General features: G+C 38.9%; 1 protein-coding gene across 2 annotated transcripts; it reads right to left on the bottom strand.

The window, feature by feature from the left end:
- Positions 1-1,191: 1,191 nt before the first annotated feature.
- mbtps1 (membrane bound transcription factor peptidase, site 1) lies at positions 1,192-20,713 on the bottom strand. Of its 2 annotated transcripts, none has more exons than XM_023324664.1 (23): positions 18,075-20,713; positions 16,841-17,365; positions 15,169-15,432; positions 13,145-13,360; positions 12,944-13,054; positions 11,167-11,276; positions 10,930-11,046; positions 10,484-10,551; positions 10,087-10,189; positions 9,820-9,971; positions 8,580-8,741; positions 7,962-8,106; positions 7,597-7,785; positions 7,105-7,277; positions 6,876-6,991; positions 6,505-6,661; positions 4,884-5,008; positions 4,718-4,795; positions 4,425-4,565; positions 4,214-4,345; positions 3,426-3,552; positions 2,990-3,120; positions 1,192-2,084 (listed from the first exon to the last, which is right to left on the bottom strand). In XM_023324664.1, exons 2-23 carry the CDS (start codon positions 17,082-17,084, stop codon positions 1,882-1,884), a joined length of 3,264 nt encoding a protein of 1,087 aa, XP_023180432.1. In that variant the 5' UTR covers positions 17,085-17,365; positions 18,075-20,713; the 3' UTR covers positions 1,192-1,881. The 2 variants fall into 2 exon arrangements, with proteins under 2 accessions (XP_023180432.1, XP_005815080.2); XM_005815023.2 differs by having other exon boundaries at positions 20,549-20,713.
- Positions 20,714-21,178: the final 465 nt, after the last annotated feature.

Raw genomic sequence — 21,178 nt, 5'->3', positions numbered from 1 at the left:
TGGAAAGGCTGTGTGTGAAAAGTTTAACTGCACCCTGTTACCGTGGGGTTTAAGTTAGATTAACAGCAATGTGCTGATAATCAAATACACTTGATTAGATGATCAGTGTGAGCACTTCTATAAAACCGTTTTTGTTCAGTTTGCAGTTTCTTAGCATGCAGGTGGGTTAACACCAAAACAGAGACACAGCCACACATAATTTTAAGAGAAGCAATTATTGTTGTCCATCAATCAAGGAAGATTTTATGACAGTAGTGTCCAAAGTCAGATCTCAAGGATGATATCTTGCATGCTTTCGTTCTCTGTGTGGTTCAACACACCTGAATAAAATAATGGCTCATTAGTAAGCCTCTGCTGCTGTTTGCCCTGTTCATGACCCAGTTTGAGTCAGACTTCAACTGTTAAAACAATCTCACAATTAATTGACTTTGGAATATTTTGTGAAAAATCATACTTTCACCACCATGTTGTTGGCAGATGAAACAAGGTGCCTGTACCAGTTTGGGTTTCGTGTCATGCATTATGTATCCAATTTGACCTGTGTTAATCTTCTTTAGGTTCTTTCAGATGTGACTTTTCATAGTATTGCTTTTAGAAAGGAGGCTTTCTCCTTTCCAAATAAGCACGTCATAAACTTCAACATGCCAACTCTGGCAAGGCGAAGGCTTTTGGCTATTTATATGGTGATTGGGACAGCTTAAAGGGACAGTATTATGTATTTTCCAGGCACATATTGCCATATTATAGCACAATCAAGTAACTATTTTACCTTTGGCTGTTATAAGAATGATGTATATATTAAACATAACTGAAAAGAAATGTAACTTTGTAATTTAACACCATTAAATAGGGCCTCTTTCTCTTTATGAAGCTCCTGCTGTATCACTCTACATAATATGCATATAACAAAGAGCTGCTTGGACTGCAATGTATGTTAGCTAATAAATCTGTCTGAATGTTGTCAGAGGTGCTCACACTGACAAAATTTTTATTTGCATCACCAAACTGTGACTCAGCCTACTAAAGACGAAGAAATCCACCTCGAGAACATGTGTCCTACATGTTTTAGATGCGTCTCTGCCCCAACGCAGCTGAATTAATGGCTGAATTGCCTCCTCTGTATTTTATCCAGTTTTGCAGAGGGCCAGTCACAAATCAGTCATTTGATTCAGGTGTGCTGGATCAAGGACACATTTAGCTCGAGGCCTGGATTTGAGGACCTCAGCCACAGAGCTTTCCCTTGCGATTAAGTCTGACAGTGAAACAAAAACACAATGCCTTTGATGATGCTTTTTTTTATTGATGCGATATCTGACCAAGTCTGTTGAAGACACTGGAGTCCAAAAGGGAGGATTTCAACAGAAAGCCTGACCAGATGTATTGACTGTATAAAATATGAAAACAACAGTGATGTTCAACAGATAGGGGCAGGACTTGAAAAACCAGGATCAAGCAATTTTATCCTGTTTGTGTGCCAACTATTTAAAGAGTTACTGACAAGTGTAACACATGTTTTAGGGTAAGAACAAATTTAATAAATATAAAAGTAAGATATTTTACTTATGAAGAACCCATTTGGTCAAAGAAGAGAAAAGGAAATGTTGACACAATGTGTACTTGGACTGTAGCTGGACCTTTGGGGTCCAGACTTGGGTTTTGTCTAACACTGTTCATTGGTCCACAAATACACAAAACACCAACGACAGCCTTAAACGGACAAGAGGCACAAAAAAAAAAAAAAAACGTTTCCAGGAGATGTCTGGCGAGCTTTAAAAAGCAGTCCAACAGTCTGCCCAAGCAGTTCAACTCCTCTGACTTATCTCTTCAACGTCTCAGTTCTGGAGTTGGGCCCAGCTATTCGGCAGCAGTGCAAATATGCAGTCACACAGTGGGGTTTTTCCCAGCTGTCGCTGTCTGCTGCTGGAGGTATGTGGGCCGTTTGATCCGGGGTTTCCTGCGCTTCGGTTTGCTCTTGGCTTTAGTGAGCTGAACCACGAAAAATGACAAAACAACCATCGCTCCCAGGAAGGCGAATACGGGGATGGTCTGACCAACTTCTTGGTTGTAGCGACCCGGCATTATCCCTAAAGGGAAAGAGAGTAAATGCCATGAACAGCTTTGTCCATCACAGGCGCATCTCCAACGAGGACATCAAATGCATTTCTGTAATTCAATTGAAGAAGTAAATCATATTCTTTAAACACAACTTTTCCACCACAATTTTTCCCTCTGTTTCTTATTATAATGAATGAATGAAGTACTCTGAAGAACCAGTTTCTTTGGCAACTGGTTCTCACCCTCCTAGTGGAGGTGGCCAATGACTGACAAACATTTGTCAAGTCAGCAGTCTTCCATCATTGCGTGGGTCACAGCATAACACTTCTGTCTTAAAAATCAGTCTCATATAATCTTATAATATGAGAAGCTGCATAATTGGTTTTTATTCACTGTAACTCATAGTAACTCATAATCAACAAAAATTAACAAATAAGTATGTTACAAAGCTATGACCTTCACTTTTTGCTTTTAATTATTGAAATAAATTACATTTTTTAAAAATATTTTAATTTATTGAGAAGCAGTTTAAATGTTTTGTACCTCATTACAGTAAGTTTTTCATTTATTGTTTAAGTCAATTGAAAAATATGACTTCTGATTCTTTAACAAAGTATTTTCCAAAAGATTTCTTCTTAGTTAATTCAGTTTCGCTCTTGTAGCAAACTAATGTAGCTCTAGCAGCATGATTGGTAGTAAAGTCTTCTTGCTGGATGTCATACTGTATATTTCTTTATGCCAGCAATTGTTTACAACTGAACTTATGCAAATATCACATGAGCAGAAACAGACATTTACTTAAATAAGCTTAAACCAAATTCCTTCAAAAGCGTAAACAGTTAACCGACTGCCTTTTATTCTTCTATTCAGAGATCCATTCAGCAAAACTTTCATTTCAGAAAGCTGACAGTAAAAACTTGTAGAGCTCCGTTACCTCCTGGAATGTCCCAGGCCCCGCTCTCCCCAGGGGACAGGGGTCGGACCTGGGGACGGTATGACTTCATGTTAGGCACAGCCACTTTGTCCAGATCCACTGAGAGAAGCTTCTGGTGCTTCCAAAGGTTACTGGTGGAGAGGAGAAACATGAAGATAGCAGCAGAGAGTGAGTGTCAAATTAACATTTTAAAAGGAGGCAGCATGTTCTGCTGCAATTATCCTATTTTGGTTCATTCAAAGTTTGGATAAACAACACGTTTTAATTAATTTTGGAAGCTTCAATGCATTATTCTGTCATTTAAAGAATCATTCCTACTTTACATATCCTGCTCTCATAAATAATCTCATCAAGGGAGGAAAAAACCAACACCCATAAATTGTTAAAATAACATTACAGGTCCATGAAATGTAAACTAAATTGAATTTGGTTTCACCTGGGGGCCGTCTCATTGAGTGGCTGTGGCTTTGCCCAGGATAGGTGGGGACACGCTGGTAGGGGGCGTGGCTTGGGGTCACCGAGGTGAGCCTCCAGAACCTTGGAGTAACGGTACAGGTGGTTCCCTGAAAAATACAAGTAATGTTTAGTTATACCTACAAAAGCAGACAGAGAGAAAGAAGACGTGGAGTTTCTGTCAGTGACTGTTACATCTGAGATTGTTGTCTAAACTAAACATTTATGTCTAACCAGTTAGATTCAGTGGACAAATTTATGGAACATTATTAAAATGCAAACTAAAACCAATGACTAAATAAGCAACCATCTCCTTGAGGGAGATGAGCATGTGATTGAAAAAATTATCTTATTTAATCCAATAACAAAAATATGTCAAAATTTTAGCTATGCAAACACAACATTTTAATTTATTCTAATTTTTTTTTTTTTATTGCATTAGCTGAAACTTTGCAAAAAGGACTTCAAAGATGACAACCCTTATCCAATTTAACCTTGGCATTTTGTAGAAAAAATAAACAGTTTCAGTGAAACTATTTTCAAAAATGTCAAACTTAACAGACTGTAATGAGAAAGAAAAAGAGGTATTTCAGTGTCAGGAATCGAATCTCCCCCCCCCCCCAAGACTTCAGATCTTGAAGAGTTCAGATGAAAGCAGACATTTGTGCTTCAATAATGACATGGAGCTGTCTGAAAGATCATTTCCAATGAGATTTTGTTTCCTTAAAGATCCGTTGTGGAGGAGAAGTTGAGCTGGGGTTTCCCTCTCACCTTCCAGTCTCTGGGGCAGTGGCCGCTCTGCACCTGCAGGAGGCGCCACTCTGCTGTGGGAGTGGCTGAGGCTGGGAGGAGTCATACTGTAAGAAGTATACTGCAGCAGAGCATCCAGCAACCAGAAACAGTCTGAGGAACAAGCAAGATGCAAAAACATAAACAAGAAGTTCCAGGTGTGTGAAAACAGATTAGACACGAGAGATTTCACCTTTTTGTCTGTGACTGTCGTCAATGCAGTTTGAGTCTCCATACAGAGCTATCCGACCTCCCCCCTCTGAAGGGGTTTGGTACAGTCCCAGGATGGGAATTCCCTCGACCACAGCAGTCTCCTGCTTCAATACTTCCAGACCTGCACAGCCACACACACACTGCAGTTTTCTTTCTTTCTTTTTTTATCTAACACACAGATTAAACTGCTTGTCTGACTGTATGTGGCTGCCCGCCAGCTCCCTGCTACACAGAGCTGTCTGACAGTCTAAACTTTAAGGGGGACCCTGGTACCTTGATCTTTCAGGTTCTTGGCAATTACAATTCCATCTTCTGGGAAACGGGCAATGCTGCAGCCTGAGGCGTAATACACTGCAAGAAAGCCAGAGACAAAAGCTTTATTTATTTTCTGTGCCAATAGGGCCTCAGTGCAAGACCAGAGGACTCTATAAAATCTTACTGTCATGATCAGCCAGGGTGAAGTCCCCCTCATACAGCCCGTCGCTGAAAGCCATCCCCCAGACTGAGATCAGGTCGTTCAAGGCTGGCACATTAGCGCCCCCTGTGTCCGGCATCCACCACTGTCTGCAGGTTGCAGCAAGAAGATGCTTCAGGTTTTCGAATTAAAGCATCAAAAAACACTTTAAAAATCTGATATAATTCATAACTGTTGATACTAAAGCCCTGTAAATAGCTACATTGATAAACATCTAACGTTTTCTCACCATCTCTGTAGGCAACTGGGAATAAGATGATTTAAAATGCAATAACAAGGCCAATTTCATATTAAAACAGAGCCACCAGTCACAATATTTTAAAGCCATGAAGTTTGCATTTATATGCATAAACTGCTTTAAATCTCTGGTAGGATCTAAATGGAGCAGCTGAGTAATGGTTATCTGCATGAGGAGCTCCGAATTGGAGAAGCCGTGATGTACGACATCTATTACAGAGAACGAACACATAAATAAAAGCACAGGGAGACAACCTGTGACACAGCAAGTTGCACCACACAGTTCATCTTGGGAGTGTTATCACACGATAAAACTCTAGGTGAACGTAATTGTCAGGTAATAGGACGTTCATCACTGAAGTGCTGAATAATGGAGCGACAGGACGCATTGTTCATTTCACAGACCTACCGACTGAACTGAGATGGAGGCATTCTGCTGTTGATGCTAAACAATTTCAGCACAGACATACTAGAAAATATTCACATTATGAGCTGTGCAAACAAACACAGACAGATATAAAGTGTTGGACTATTGGGTGAAATTACTACAATTTGTTTCCATAATACTGAGAACATTATGTGCATCTGTTCAGCCTTTTAGGTTGTTTTGCATCCACTTAAACAAGCATGTACCAGAGCTTTAATTGAATCACAATTCGGAATATGATAATTACACATAGTCCACAAAAAACAGAACATTAGGGACCTAAAAAACACAACAACAAACAATAAACTGGAACCTCTGTTAACACTGGAAAAACTGTGCAATCTGTTTTCAGTTGTTGTAAAAAGAACAAACAATAAAAAAAGTGTACAAATAAAACATTATAATATGGTGTTAACTTTACTGATTCTCTTATTCATTCAGATTTTTCCTGTCAGGTTTTGTATATAAACATCACACATCTTAGTAACTCTTATCAAACTAAATTTGTATTCTTCTGCATATATTATGTGCACACTACATTATTCTATATTACATAAATAATCTCCAGGTCATGAAGAGCAATGAAATATATCAAATGGTGATTTCTAACATGTTGTGCAAGGCAGCAAGAATTCATCACAATGCATTTTTCCCTTGCATAAATATGCAACAGATATGAGTTTGTACCAAACACTTCACTGAAATAAAAATAATCTAATGTCACTCAAAGTAGGTATCTACTGTTATCGTATGAGCCACACCTTTTTAATGACAGGTTTTATGATCGACCTGATTTTGAGAAAGTGATAACTGCAGCACAATGCCAACAGAGGCAATTAAATTACTCATAAATCAGTCATTAAATGTGTAGTTAGACGTGTAATAACTTGCGACAGAGTTGTATGGTTCCCAAGTTGTTACCTGGTGTTTTCATCGTAGAACTTGACCTTCCTCATCACCGAGGTGTTGTACCAGTCACTGAAGATGATGAGCGACAGGCCGTTGTCAATGTCTCTCCTCAGCTTGGTGATCTCTTCAGGAAAATACTCTTCCTCACTGTCCACCATTAACAGTGTGCCTACAGCAAAACAAGAAATATCACCCTTAAATCCTTTAGAATAAAAAATATAGATATATGAATCTTAAAAAATGTACAAGCAGAAAAGTCGTTTTCAATTGGATGTCCCAGTTTTAATATTCATTAGGAAATCTGTCCCAATAAAACCCAAGAAAAAACATCCAAAATGGTTAATCTATATTTTCGTATAGGTGTTGAGCTTCTATGTCCGTACCATACTGGCTGGCGTCGAAGCATGTCAGAGGTGCTCCCAGAACTTCTACAAAGTAGCCCATGCTCCTCAGATGCTGGTACATGTCCCTGAAGTTGGTGTGGATGTGATCCCCATTCCTGGAACCAGAATAATATCCACTAACCTTTAACCAAGCTGACTTACAGGAACAATCCAATAAAAATCTCTCATGCAAGATGTCAAAGATGAAGCAACTTCTGTAAATCTGTACCAGTCCAGCGGGTCGTTCTTCATGCGGAGGTTGTCACGGGGAAAATAGCCGGGTGGGTAGCGCAGATTGTGGTACTGGTCCCACAGCACCCTCTTACTGCGAGGTGGAGTGGGCACGATCTTTACTTTTATAGGTAGCTTGACTGTAGACGTAAGCTCCCCTCCAACTTCTGACTGTGAAAAAGAAACGACACGAATAATTACAGCACATCCATAAAGATGGACCACTTTAAATGATCCATACTGGAGCTTTACAAAATATCCAAAAATATATATATAAAAGGGCAAGATCTAATGGAATACATTTCCTACACAAAAAAAAGAAAGAAAGCTATTGGGGGCTAATGAAAAGACTACTGACTGCAAAACTAAAACAGCTAACAATAATTTCATAAATACATAAAGTACTAGAATATATCTTAACTAAATAATTTAAAACTGGAACTCAGCTCATGTGGGAGTTGTTTACTGTAGTGTTTTTCCTCTGACTTACATCATTCTCTGCAGGAGAGGCAACTGTCACCATTATATGACCTTGAGCAATGCCCTCCCACGATGCAGCTTTCTTGGCCACAGAGATGGACACGGCCAGGTAACCGGCCCACGGCCACAGCACAGGTGAGTATGAGACGGCCACGTCGATGTTGTCACCGTTCTGAGGCAGGTACGGCTGCCAGATGGGCTGAGCAGAAATAAGCGATATTTACTGGCAGGGCTTAAAGGGAGGATGTTCATTTAATCTATGAGTTCATTACAAATACATAAAATAAACTAAACTAGAACGTAAGATCCGCATAGCCAGTCCAGAGATAACATAAGGACCATGATTCCCCTTTATTTACCATCTTGGTTGCCTACCTTGTCAATGATCCTGCCTGTGACCCCCATGCCATTGAGGATGGTTACGTTAACGATGGTGGGCATTCCTCCGTAGTAGATTGGCTGAGAGCAGTAAGGCCACATGTATGGACACTCTGTCAGGTCGATGTAGCTGGGAGAGAGACTGAAAGGAAACCTTATCAGTTACACCAAACACAAGGCTGGAATCAAGCTGTGAAATAATATCTAACATCATGAGAGCAAAGATTACATATGAGTTTTTTGTTTGTGTACAGGCAAACTGTTTCTCACACCAATTACACACATACAAGTGGATTATAAGATTATTCCACATCCAGATCAGTTTCTGCTGCTGATATTTACAGGGTGATAGTATAATAAAATTAAAACTGCTGTTCAAAACAAACTTTCCCTGCAGGTTCAACGTAAACATACAGTATGCATAAAATTCATCAAAGAGGACTCTAAAACCACTGGGTTGGTCAGTTACATCATCTTTGGGTGGGGGTGGGCGTGTGTGTGTGTATAAAAACAACATGACTTCAACAGATTCCTGCTCTCTGTCTGTGCACAACCCTCTGTTTCCTGCTTGTGTTTGTTTTTTTTGTTTTAGTCAATTCACACTGGTGTGCTCACCTGGCCTGGGGTCTGTAGCTGTTCAGGATCTGATATGCTCGGATCAGGTCCAGTTTCCCGTGGCCCTGCTCAAACATGTTGACCCCGGGCAGCCTGCGAGCCGAGGCAATCAGAGCCTGTTTCATGGAGGCGGGGTTCACCAGCTCCCGGTTGAGAACGGTGCTGCAGGAGGAATCAGAACAGACTGAGTTCTTGTGACTCTGCTGGTGTCGGATTCACCAGGTTGCAACTCAGAGAGGAGAATGTGTGTGGCTGTGATGTTTAACACAGCAATATAAGCTGACAAACTGGCTCAGTAACGGCTCTGCAACAAGAGAGCTTTTCACTGTGCTAGTATGTGATACTGAAAGACGGGAAATAACACCAAAAAACAATCAGCAGCGTGCCTCCGCACTCATAAAGGATTACAAAACCAGAAATAATAACAAGGTTAAGCTTCAGCAATCTGGAATATATATCATGAAATGTTACACTGAGCTGACAATTCACACACTGTTTAAAACACTCTGCACAGGGATTCCTTGTAGAAATAATCTGTTATGTTAACAGAGGGAATCAGTTCTGGCAGCTTCTTTTTCAGTGTCTAACATTAAAGATGATTTCTTTTGTCTCTGAGGAGAGAAATATCCCATTAACCACAATCACTGACACTAAATTTATTGGCTCTGTCAAAATCTGACATTTCTCTGTCAGAAACCAATTTCATCTTGTTTTCTGGCACATAAATGCCAAACAACATTTCGTTTGCAAACAAACACAAGAGCAAAGAACAATAACAAATCCACCTGTAGCAGACTGGGTCAAGAAAAGCTTTCCCAGTCCTTCATGTGGAGAAACTGGAAACAAGCAGAATGCTTGATTGTTGGAGTTAATTATCTGCCCCAAGCAGAAATGTTCAACTTTCGGAGTATGGTGTTCATGTGTGACGCAAGGACAAAGTGGTAGATGGATAGACCGATCAGGGCTCTGTACTTTGGGTATCCTTCTATGCCCTTTTTTTCAATAAATGGCATTTAGCAGGTGCAAAATGCAACCTGTTTTGCACCCTGCACCTGCTTGTTCTGTTGGCATTTTAAAAATCAACTTACAACATAATTATAATTCAGAAGTGGAAAGCTCTTAGCAGTGAATGCAGGCATTACAATGTCTGTATCTCTCTCTTTAGAGATTGTTTGTGGGGTGTAAAACTAAAATATCGTCACGAAGACACAGCTAGATTAATCTGGCTTAAGAATCTCACCTGGCCAAAAGGGTGACGGCACCAGCAACCACAGGAGAGGCAACGCTGGTACCAGACAACGAGCGACATCCCTCCTTCAACCCTGAGCCTCGAACCCCTGAACCGTAGGTCACGATATCGGGCTTTACTCTGCCGTAACCCCCCGGAAGCTCCTGCACAAAGATACAATAATCAGACTGAACCCACTTTTGCATGGTACTAATGTTATAGACGTTATAAAATTGGCCGTGGACAAATTCTTTGGAGATCTCAATGTGTGTAACTTACCCAAGTTGTCATGCCTCTGGAGGAAAACCTGGCTATGTTGTCCTCAAAATCAATCCCTCCAACTCCAATCACATCCATCTGGTCAGCTGGATTGTTCAAGGTGCTGAAAGGTATCCCAAAATACATTTAAAAAGCTCAAGGGAGACATTATAGGTTAATAGTAATAGCACTGTTTCCACAAGCAGTGGAAACTAGGCCCTCATGTCAGAAATTAAATTGGGAACTGCTGACCTATTGCTAAGTAATTGGTTCCAGTGCTAGATCACAGCTGGCCAACGTTTAGCTTCTCTGACGGTACAGCATCTTTCTAAGATCCACTGAATCAGTATTAACCAGATCAAAATGGGATTCCTTCAAAGAAGCACCAGCTGTGTGGAAGCTGAAAAGATGAACGTACCCATACAGAGGTCCGTCGTTACCGATAGCAGAAACCATGATCACTTTGTTGGCAGTCAGCTCCCACACCTGGAAGTCAAGCATACGAAACAATTGCAAAACAAGTTCAAGTGAATTCTTCAGCAAATGTTAAAAACAACAACAAACAGTATGATCTTTGATGGACCTAGTTTTCAATAAAAAATTTAGTTAATTCTAGGAACACACGCTTTCATGTATACATGGAGGTTTTTTTATGTTTGATTCAAGACTAAAATGTCCATTAATCTGATCAATTTTTTTTTTCAAAACTGACACATCTTTTACAATATTACACAAAGAAGAACACCTTGAAGACCATTTGTTTGACCTGATTGAGCTGACTGTTGACCTGCTATGCCTCATTTACTTGTTGTAATAAAGAAGACTACATAGAGCTTCTAGGCGACACCCAGTTTTATGCTTCACCTTATCAACAAAAGGATGGTCCATGAAGTCAGGTCCACCAATGCTGAGATTCAAAACATCAATTTTCTTCAGGATGGCATAGTTGAAAGCATCCAGAAACCATGAGGTGTAGGAAACCTAAAATGTGAAAAAGGCATACATTTTGGCTTTATTTGAGAATTAATTTTCCATTACATTTCTTTAAATGTAGATAAAATCAAACACTGGGCTTATATATTGAGCCTGTGATGCAGGTACCTGGTTGTTTGTGAACACTCTGAAGATGTGGAGCTCAGAGTCAGGGGCGAAGCCCTGACACTCCCTCATACTGGCTATAACTCCTGCTACAAACGTCCCATGGCCCAGGCCTGAAAAACAGGATGAGCAGTTGATCACAATCTGAACTATTCAATAACAAGATGCTCAACCAGTCACACCTTAACATGTCTCTGCGTTCACAATACAGATTATGCATCATTACACAAACTAATGTTTCAATTAAAATAAAGATTACTGATAATAATCAAGACTTCTACATGTTTCATGTAAGAACCTTAAATCTTTCCAGACTCAAGTTTCAAGAGCTTATTTTAAAATCTAAAACACTTAACACAACGAGTGCAATACAGATATTTCTACTGTGGTATAGCTTTAAACATAAAACCTGGACAAACCTGAAACTGGAAGCACAAAAACAACGGAAGGAATGAATAAATGAAGGGAGGAGTAAAGGAAAGAATGAATGGCATAAAGACAGAAGGAGGGAAAGACAGATGAAAGGAATGAATGAAGGGACAAAGGGGGGAAGAGAGGAAGGAAGGAAAAAAATAAGAAGGAAGACAGGAAGGAGAATCAAAGAAAGGAAGTAAGGAAGGAAAAAAGGTCATAAGTAGAAAGGAAAGATACAAAAAAGAAAGGAAGAAAAAATTATGTAAAAGAAACATTCAAGGAAAAGCATAGAGAATAAGTCTAGAGACAGAAATATGTTTGGATTCCCTAATTTTCCTTTTCATTCATATTCAGTGACAAAATATGAATTGTATTTCTGGCCTTTGGTCAGGTAATCAGATTACTTATAATCAGGTAATCAGATTACTTATAATAAGGTATTCAGTGTTGTGAAAGGTCAATGTACAGAGTTGTGCAAAGTTACATCTCAACAGAACTAGGTCAAGGTTCATATCAGGCAGATTAAAATGAACTATTTTATGAGTTTACTACATAAATGAACTAGTTTACAGCCATATACTGTTTTTATTACCTTCACTTGTTCTACATTCTGTGTTTTAATATACAAAGGGTTCCTAGACTGAAATTTCAGTACATTTTCAAGGTTGCATAAATATAAAAAGAGCCAAAATCAATACAACTAAAATAATTATGACAAATAATCCTTTAACGCAATACTTTTTTAACTTCTGTAAAATGTTTAGACAACTTCTGCTTTAGACTGAATATATTTTTGTTGTTTTGTTTAGACTATATGCTGAGTTTCAAATATCAACTATAATTTGACCACACAGAATTAGCAGCAAGCATGTCTGTTGTTTTACTCCACACCAACTAGTAATGTTTTGCCATGTAATCGCATCATTTCCGCCAAAAACACACTGTATCCAATCTCAGGACGGATTGCATTTGATTTTTCTCATTTTGAGTTTGGTTTCAGGTGTGGTACAAGTGATTTGATGTCAGATACAGACTGGATCCAATATTCCCAGTTAATTTAGACCAGGTTGATTTTGATCTATCAAACACTGCAGGGGGTTCGGTGTTTTTGAAATTCATTTGATTTTTATTTTAGCTTCCATTACCCAGCCAAATATTTCTGCCCAAATTTTTGTAAAGCGAGATCAACTAGTCCTGTGTAAACAAACTGAAAACAACACCCCAAACAGTCTTACCATTTCAGAATGAAAGAAATACAGACAAAAGAAAGACCTTCAAAACCCCAAACATTATTATTCTAAGCTTCTCTTACCTCTGCAGTTAATAAAATAAGTAGTCATCTGACCTAAAAAGTTTTCATCCTCACCATCATCCAGAGTCTTTTCATTGGTCCAGTTTGTTCGTTCCTTCACGTTCTTAAAATGTGGATGCTTCTCACTCAGCCCTGTGTCAAAAACCGCTACCTTTACACCAGAACCTGAACACACACAAAAAAAAACTTTTATTGGAACGAAATGCTAAGATTATTATGTGTCTTTTTCCTTGGAAGTACAAGTCACTTTCTCACCTGTGTGTCCCATCTGCCACAGAACATCTGCCTGCAGGATCTGAGCAACGTGGCGGGGGATGGCACGCAGCAGCCGGCGGCTGGAGTGGCGACCGGTGGCGTGCCAAAAACCCGAGCCGAGCGACAGGCTGGTTCGCCTGAAGGGTCGAGAAGACTGCCACGACTGCCATTTTTGGGAGTCATGTGTGCCGTTGCAGGGTGCAGCAGGTTCAGGTGCTACAAGAAAAAAATTAAACCATGAAGACAGAGATCAAAATTAGTTTTAATCTCTACATAGTTTTTTGGAGCATGTCTAACAGTCAAATTCATTGTTATTAACTTGCAGACATGCAGCCAATCTTTTTGTTAGCATTATTAAACTGATTTCATTCTAAACACTGCCATTGTAATGTATTCATATTAAAATGTACGACTGATCACAGATGCCAAATTTGAAATTGTCTCCGCATAATCTGAGTCACTGAAAGAATAAATTATCATCAGTTGATTATTAAGCAACAGTAGAGCTCTGCACGTCTTTTTGAGGCTTTTAAAGAAGAATCAAAAACCAGTATGAGATCCTTGTGGTAGCTTAATCCTGAGCAACAATACAACATTTACATGGTAATGCAGAAAATGTATAGCAATGATGTATAACATGATCTTATTTTATTTAAGACATAAAAGCAACAACAGATTCAAAAGCAATGAAAGATTATACTATTCCTTTGACTTTTATTTGGAACTATGTTTGATTCTCAAAAGATATCTTGGCTAGAAAATTCAGTCTTAAAATAAAGTTTTAGATGTTTGTTAAGCCTTCCTACCTCATGTTTTCCATGAATATCACCACAGATGTCGATTAAACAGATATTTACCAAAAGTCTCGCAGGTCTAATTTCAATGAAAGATACTTCAAAGTACTGACTCAAACAGGCTGAAAACATATCTTTCACATAAAATAGATTGAAGTTTACGTTTTTAATGTAATAATAGTGCTGGACAATAAATCGACAATATATGTTACAACAGACAAGTTCAATATCAATAAATAATACATCTGATAGAATATTTAATAAATAGAATATTTATCAACTCTAATATAGAACCACACAGCATTCTGATAGATGTAGGCAGGAAAAGGGCTTTAGCTGTTCAACCTCTCATTATTGATATCAATTGGCACAAAATGTCTATATCATACTAGGTTTTTCAGCCATATTGAGATGGAGTCTTAGTACTCAAGTCAATATGGCTGAATTGAGTAATATGGCTCAATGAATAAATGAATAAATGGTAGAAAGAAAAATAGTACTAGTAAAGATAATTCTCTAAGATATGACTGGGTTTGCATCTGGTGTATTCATAATGACACCTCTGAAATATTGTTGAGCTCATAAAGGAATGTGTTTCTGCATAATTTGGGAAGCAGATTAAAGTTTTACTTGTACTTGCTTTGAACCTTAAAAAAAACAAATAAAAACACCCTTTAACCTTATACCTTTTAATCTTTGTCACTTAAACTAGAGTAGCAGCACCATGGTTACTTATGACTTTAAAATCCACTGCAAACTTTCTCCAGAAACTCACACCACCCATAGTGACACAGCATGTTAATAAGCAGGCTGGTGGCACACTGAAGTCTTTCATCCAGTGCCAGGCTCAGGGCGTACCCCTCCTACTCTTCTCTGACTCACCTACTCCCACCCAAAGAGAGCTAACAGACGTTCTGTGTCCTACTTCCCATCACCCTTCAACACAAGCTAAGACCCATCAGCAACCCCCAAGCTGCTCCGGCACTTTGTATCAGGATTGTGTAGGTGCACTGTGCACCTACACTGCAGCACAGCATTCCCAGAGATTTCTCTGTCTGAGACAGAAAAATGCACCGTCTCTCAGAGCAAACAAAGTCGGTCTGTGAAAAGCAGCAGCTGAACTGCTTCCTGTATCTGTTCAAGGTTTTGGATTTCTCAGACAGTCGTGCCAACCCTGAAAAAAAAACTGATTCTTATCCTTGCACAATGACACCCTACTGTATGACTTACAGGGAATGTACTTGAGGGATCGGAAAACTTTGCGTTGCGGCGTCACCCTCTTGATGTAAGGGTGATCCTCTAAGGTCAGCAGGCTGCTGGACGAAGCTTGCTTGATGTGGACCAGCTCGAAGTCGCTAGGGAAGTCTGAAGCCGGGTTCTCTCTGGGAACGATGTGCCACTCTAGCTTTTTGTCTCCAACTCCCCTCAAGGCACTGCTGATGTACAGGCTGCGGGCCTTGGCTGAGAAGTACCCTGTAAACGCTACGATGTACTCTGCAGAGACACAGAGTGGACAGTAGGTTAGAGCAGTGGTTCTCAAATGGGGGTACGTGTACCCCTGGGGGTACGTGGAGGTACTGCAGGGGGTACGTGAAGCTTTTCAAAATATCTTTAAAAAATCAGTAGGCTCCTCATAATAAGTCTTGGGAAAAATTATTTTGTAAAAAGTTCGATAAAATATAAATGTGTGTTCATGCACTGAATTTTATATTCAGTATTTAGTTTCAATATCCTTTAAAATAAAACGGACCCCCCCACCAAGTTAGTTTGACCCACGGACCCAGGGCACTCGTCAACGACTTGTCGTTATCATGATTACACTGTATCTATGGAGACGTGGCTAAAGCATAGCAGCAATGCTGCTGAAAGTATAGATAAAGTGAAAAAGAAGGCACTGTACCTCTTTTTTGTTCCAAAAATGTTTTGCCAGTGTCAGGGGGTACTTGACTAAAAATATATTTTTAAGGGGGTACATCACTGAAAAAAGTTTGAGAACCATTGGGTTAGAGGACAGGAAAGGAATCAGTGTTCCTGTGCATTCTTTGCAAAGTTTTACAACACGTTAAATGTAGTTTCACAGAATTATATCATAACTTGGATAATTATGCAGTTGAAAGATTTTTATTTTATCTTTCTAATTAAATGAAAGATTTTTTTTCTTTATAAGTAGATAGGTTGCATTTTTATCACATAATGCAGTCTACCAAGAAAAGAAAAGAAAATTTAATTTATAGTGATTATGAGATGTTTTTCCAATAATCCTTCTAAAAGAAGCTCAATCTTTGTCTCATGTGACCACAGCATATAGGTACAGTTTAGTCAACTTTATGTTTACAAAGACACATTTCCGGCATGCCGCTCAAACAAAGAGGTTAGAATGTAGACATAGAAATGGCTGGATACCATTTCAATGCTTATCTCTGACATTTAGCTCCAAACCCCACAATTTCTAATTGTTACTGTGGTGCAAACTGATTTTTCTGTGACAAACTTTTGTTCCTTAACATATTTTTATTGCCACAACAATTGGTGTCAAACCCATTTTGGCATTCTGTGATGCTAAAAATTACATTTGGTGTTAAAAATGTCCAAAATACTTCTTCCATATTTTATGTTTAAAACCACCCTAATGTGCAGTTTTCAGGAAAAAAAAAATATATATATATATATAAAATTGATTTACTGTCAGCTTATACATTTCTAAATAACCAAAAACAAAAAAGGGAAACTATAGTATTATATTGTATTTCTTTCACTTTATGCAACCGTAATAAAATTTGAACGTGTGGTAAATATTTTAAAAACATCTTAACCAGGGGTGCCCGTTATTAGTGCAAGGTGTATTTAGTCTTCAGCGGAAATGTTAAATGTCTAATAATAATCAATGAAAACAGTTTCCTACCGTGTTCTACCACCTCAGAAGAAAACTCCAGTTTCAGGGTCAACTGGGAGCAGTTTGAACTGGCTGGCGAGGGGAGGGGCTGCAGGTTGGGGGGCTGATAGTCAGATCTGGGGTTTGCCTCCCGTTCTGACCCCATCCCCACCACAGGCAAAAGGCCTGCCAGCGTTCCCAAAAGTGTGGATGCCAGCAACAAGAATAGAACCATTTTGGCTCGTAAAGAAAGTAGCACGAACTGTGTTATCATATCAGAGGCTGAGACGGAGCATTTTCAGGTCCACAGCTCCAAAAATGAGTCCATTTTGCAAACAGCCTGGGCAGCTAGATTAATTTCTTTCTGCGTTTTTTCTCCATGGTGGCGGTCCAGAGCGGCGGCTCAGCGACACGGCCGGAGAACAAACACAGTTGCCATGTTGGGAAGTGGAGCAGTCGGAGGAAGAGGAGATGACAGATGGGAAGATGGTAGTAACAGTGAGAGGGATAGCTGCTGGTGCTTTTCTGGAATTATACTGGATTCTTTTTTTTTACCTGAAAAAAAAAAGAAGTCTAAGAATAAAAGCCTAATAAACACACAAATTGTAGTGTGTGACAGTTCATACAGTTCAAAAATTATATTTCTAGCATGTGAAGAAAGTAGATTTTAGGAAACTGAATCAAGTGTTGATTAGTATCTGAGGCTGAAAAAATTAAACTAGTTGTACCAATCACTCATCCAGAGATTTGAATTGACCAACATTTACTTGATCCATAGTCCAAAATCTATCAAAAAAAAAAATCAAATAATAGGAATATTCCCCCATATTTATGAAACAAAACTAATTACTACCCATCCACAAACAGAAAATGTTAGACAAACATTAGGAATGTACTTAAATTTACAAATTACTACGGGTTTTTTTCCTGAATTTTATGTCAGCATAAAAGCCAATAGGTCTACTACAGAACCCTCAGCACATCTTTTACCAAATTCAAACTCACAATTCATAAAAGCCGAAGATCATCATATCTTAACTCAAAAAGTAGAAATTACTATCAGCTAGGAAAAGCCTGACCCTGCATCTCAACAGCATTACCTCCATCTTTTAAGATTAAGCTCGCAAAGACATTATTCGAAATCTAATCAAGCGTTGATCAGTTTCAAGGTTGAGTGGATTAAACCTGGAAAGTGATCCAAGTTTGAAAATCTGTAAACCAATCTCAATATTTGACATTCCCCTGCTGAAGAAAACAGCATTACTTTACAGGCTTTGAAGACAGTCGGGAGTATTTCTTCCACTGTGCCAACGGGAAGGAAGGGAGGAGTTGTACAATGATGCAGGATTATACCCCTCCGTACTTCAGTTTGTCATAAGTGAAGTTGGTGCTGCACTCTGGGAACAGCCTTGTTACTGAACAGAGCATGCGTGAAACATCAAATCTAATTCAGATTCACATTGCATTCTGACTAGCCTGAAATTGTGCTATATACAACTATGTGATTTCCCGAACACACACACCCTTGTGTCCATACAAAACAAAAGATTTGTGCAAGTAAAGATCATTCCCTTGTGGCCCGAGAGGTTTTTGACAACCCAGTAATGAAAAACATCACCAGAAATGTGAAACCCACAGAGTCCTCCATGTGTTGGTTACAGGTCAAACAAGTCATTCTTCTTTCCTGCACAGCCTGTCAAAGCCTCTGCTGACCTTTATGCCTGGAAAAAAAGACTTAGCATCAACACTGCTAAGTCCTCTTTTCCTACTTTGTGTTTTTAATGGTCTAAGCCCTCACCTGATCCTCACTCTAAACACTTGTTTTCTGGCTAATCCTTTAAACAAGCAGCATAAAGGCTGCAAAGATTTATCATGTTGAACTGTAACGACACAGTAAGCGTCACATGTTTAACTTAAATCTGCAGAACTGACTATTGTAAAACGTACAAACAAAACACAGACTCGCAGGTTTGTGTCCAACTGGTTGGATGTGTAAAGGAGACACAAAGAAAATCAGATTAAAGCGTTATATATGGTTTTGTTTAGAAATGGACGCGAGACAATTCGGTGAGCAGAACGCCCTCTTGGCATTAATACTGTTGTTTGAGCCACAAGTTGATATAACTTGCGCAGATTCAGTTGTACTTTTGTACATTTAATTTACCTTTGCAGTTAACTTTTATTTAGCATGTGTGTTTTGTTTCCGATTGGTGACGTTAATCAAGACACCATGCGCATAACACCACACATTATTATCAAGAGCCTAATGGTTTCAGTTCATCTGACCTTCAGTCTCCCTTCCTATGCTTAGTCTTAATAACAGAATACAGATAAATCTTCAGGAATGCCCTTTAATAAGATGATAAGAGTGTATGTGATGTAATTAAAAGCCCCTGGCTGCTATTTGCCTAAAAGGAGGAGGATCAATCAGGACTTCCGTCGAAGCAGGATCCCTCAGGATTCAACAATAGGACTGGGAGTTGAAACTCAGTGCTGTAAAAACAGTCCAGGTCTGGTTGGGGCTCAGAAGTAAAACACAGGTTGGGACCACTTGTGTCAACATATACACCAAACCACATAAAACATGCTGAAACAATAATTAGACAGTAGACAAAACTACAAAAGAAAAAAGGTCAATCTGAAATTCTTGCTGTAAGCCAATGATAACAGTGGTAAACATAAAAAAAACAATGGAGGATGTTGAGTCAAATGTTTTTCTTTTCAGCAAAAAATCACTTTCGTGTAATAAATGGCAATCCAACACATCTACAGTCAGAAAAGTGCTTGTATAAATTAATGAGCTGCTAGAAAATGATTTGTTGACGGACGAGGGTGACAGCTGAAAGCATGATGGATCTCCTTCAAGCAGGTCATTAAACAAAGTATGACCAAAGATGTTACCGTTCCCGGTCAGCTTGCTATAAATGTGGAGCATCAATAAACAAAATGTTCAGAAGGAGACATCTGGGTGGACTATGGAAAAAAATCAAAGCATCAGGACAGAAGACTCAAAGCAACATAGCAATGTTTGTGAGCAGACTTTAAGAAATCATCTAAAGAAAAAGAAGCCAAACTATTATCCTTTATTTTCAGTTTTAAAGGTTCCACTAACAACTTTAACAGGCTGGATAAAAGAGATTCATTGATACGTCTCATTCTGGACATATGGCAGTCATTATCTCACCATAACATGCAAAGGTGGACATTTCTCATATATTTATTTTCTAATGCTATTGTCTTATTTTCTTTCTGAGCTGACTAAATGTCCTCCAAGGCCATTTATACAAAGTACTGGACCTCAACTGCAGTTGCTCTAGATATGTGCAGTGCCTTACTTTACATGTTCAACTAATAACAAATAATTAGCTTTGCACCAAATGTACGAACCACATATCACTGTATATACTCATATAAGAGCAAATCAAAGTGGGGGTAAAGAGAACCCAGTTTAAATCCTTCTATTGTTAAATATAAGCTTTTTCTGAAATGCTACAAACCACAACAGCCTAACCAGGATAAACAAGGCAACTATTATAACACGTAGAAAACAATAAACATGCCAGAGAAGAACAAAACTATAGCTAGTAAATGTGCCCAAAAGCTTCACTTAGTCACTAGCGTTAGGCTTTGTAAACATTATTTTTTTCTGAGCGAGTTTATCACATGTACATTGTTAGCTCGTTAGCTTAGCGGTATTTAGCAGCAGCTGTTAGCGGTTTGTGTGTTCTTCATACTCACCGACCTCACCAAACAAGGCTAGCTTTGCATTTATGTATGCGTTTGTTTCGTTTAGTGTCCGTGTAATGTGTAGTTCATGCCTGCTTGATGCCTGGTTCAACGCCCGCTGAACAAAAGCTACACAGAAGCTGGACGATTCAGCCGCAAAGTGCCTGGTCTGTGAGGGGCGCCATGTATGGCTAAATAGTTCTCCCAAATCTGGAGATGAGCTGAGCTTCTATTTACGACGTTAACGACTGATTTCTTGCATTTTTAAGTTTATTTTTATCATTTCTAATAATAGCCTAATTCTACACACCTTTATTTCCGTATCTTTCTTTTTCTTTTAAATGTTTAATCACATTTTGTTTTGGGGTTTATGTCAAACCTGGCAACTCACTGGGCCTCCATCTGCTTCACTCCTGTCTCTCTGGTGTTCAGTCGATCTGCGTTTCTGCCAGAAGAGGGCGCCGTTCAACGTTAGAATACAGTGGAGAATTCTATTCCATTTGCTTTAAATTTCTCTATTTGCTCTCTTAATCTAATTTAGTTTGGGACTCAAAATATTCTGATAATATTGTGACAAATGAATGAATGAATGAATAGTTAATCTGCTTATATTGGGGGGAAATAGAATATAATCTGTTTTGT

The sequence above is a fragment of the Xiphophorus maculatus genome, chromosome 2 (assembly GCF_002775205.1).
Source record: "Xiphophorus maculatus strain JP 163 A chromosome 2, X_maculatus-5.0-male, whole genome shotgun sequence".
Classification (NCBI taxonomy): domain Eukaryota; kingdom Metazoa; phylum Chordata; class Actinopteri; order Cyprinodontiformes; family Poeciliidae; genus Xiphophorus; species Xiphophorus maculatus.
Note: the sequence above shows the minus strand (reverse complement) of the source record. Positions and strands in the feature narration are given on the sequence as shown.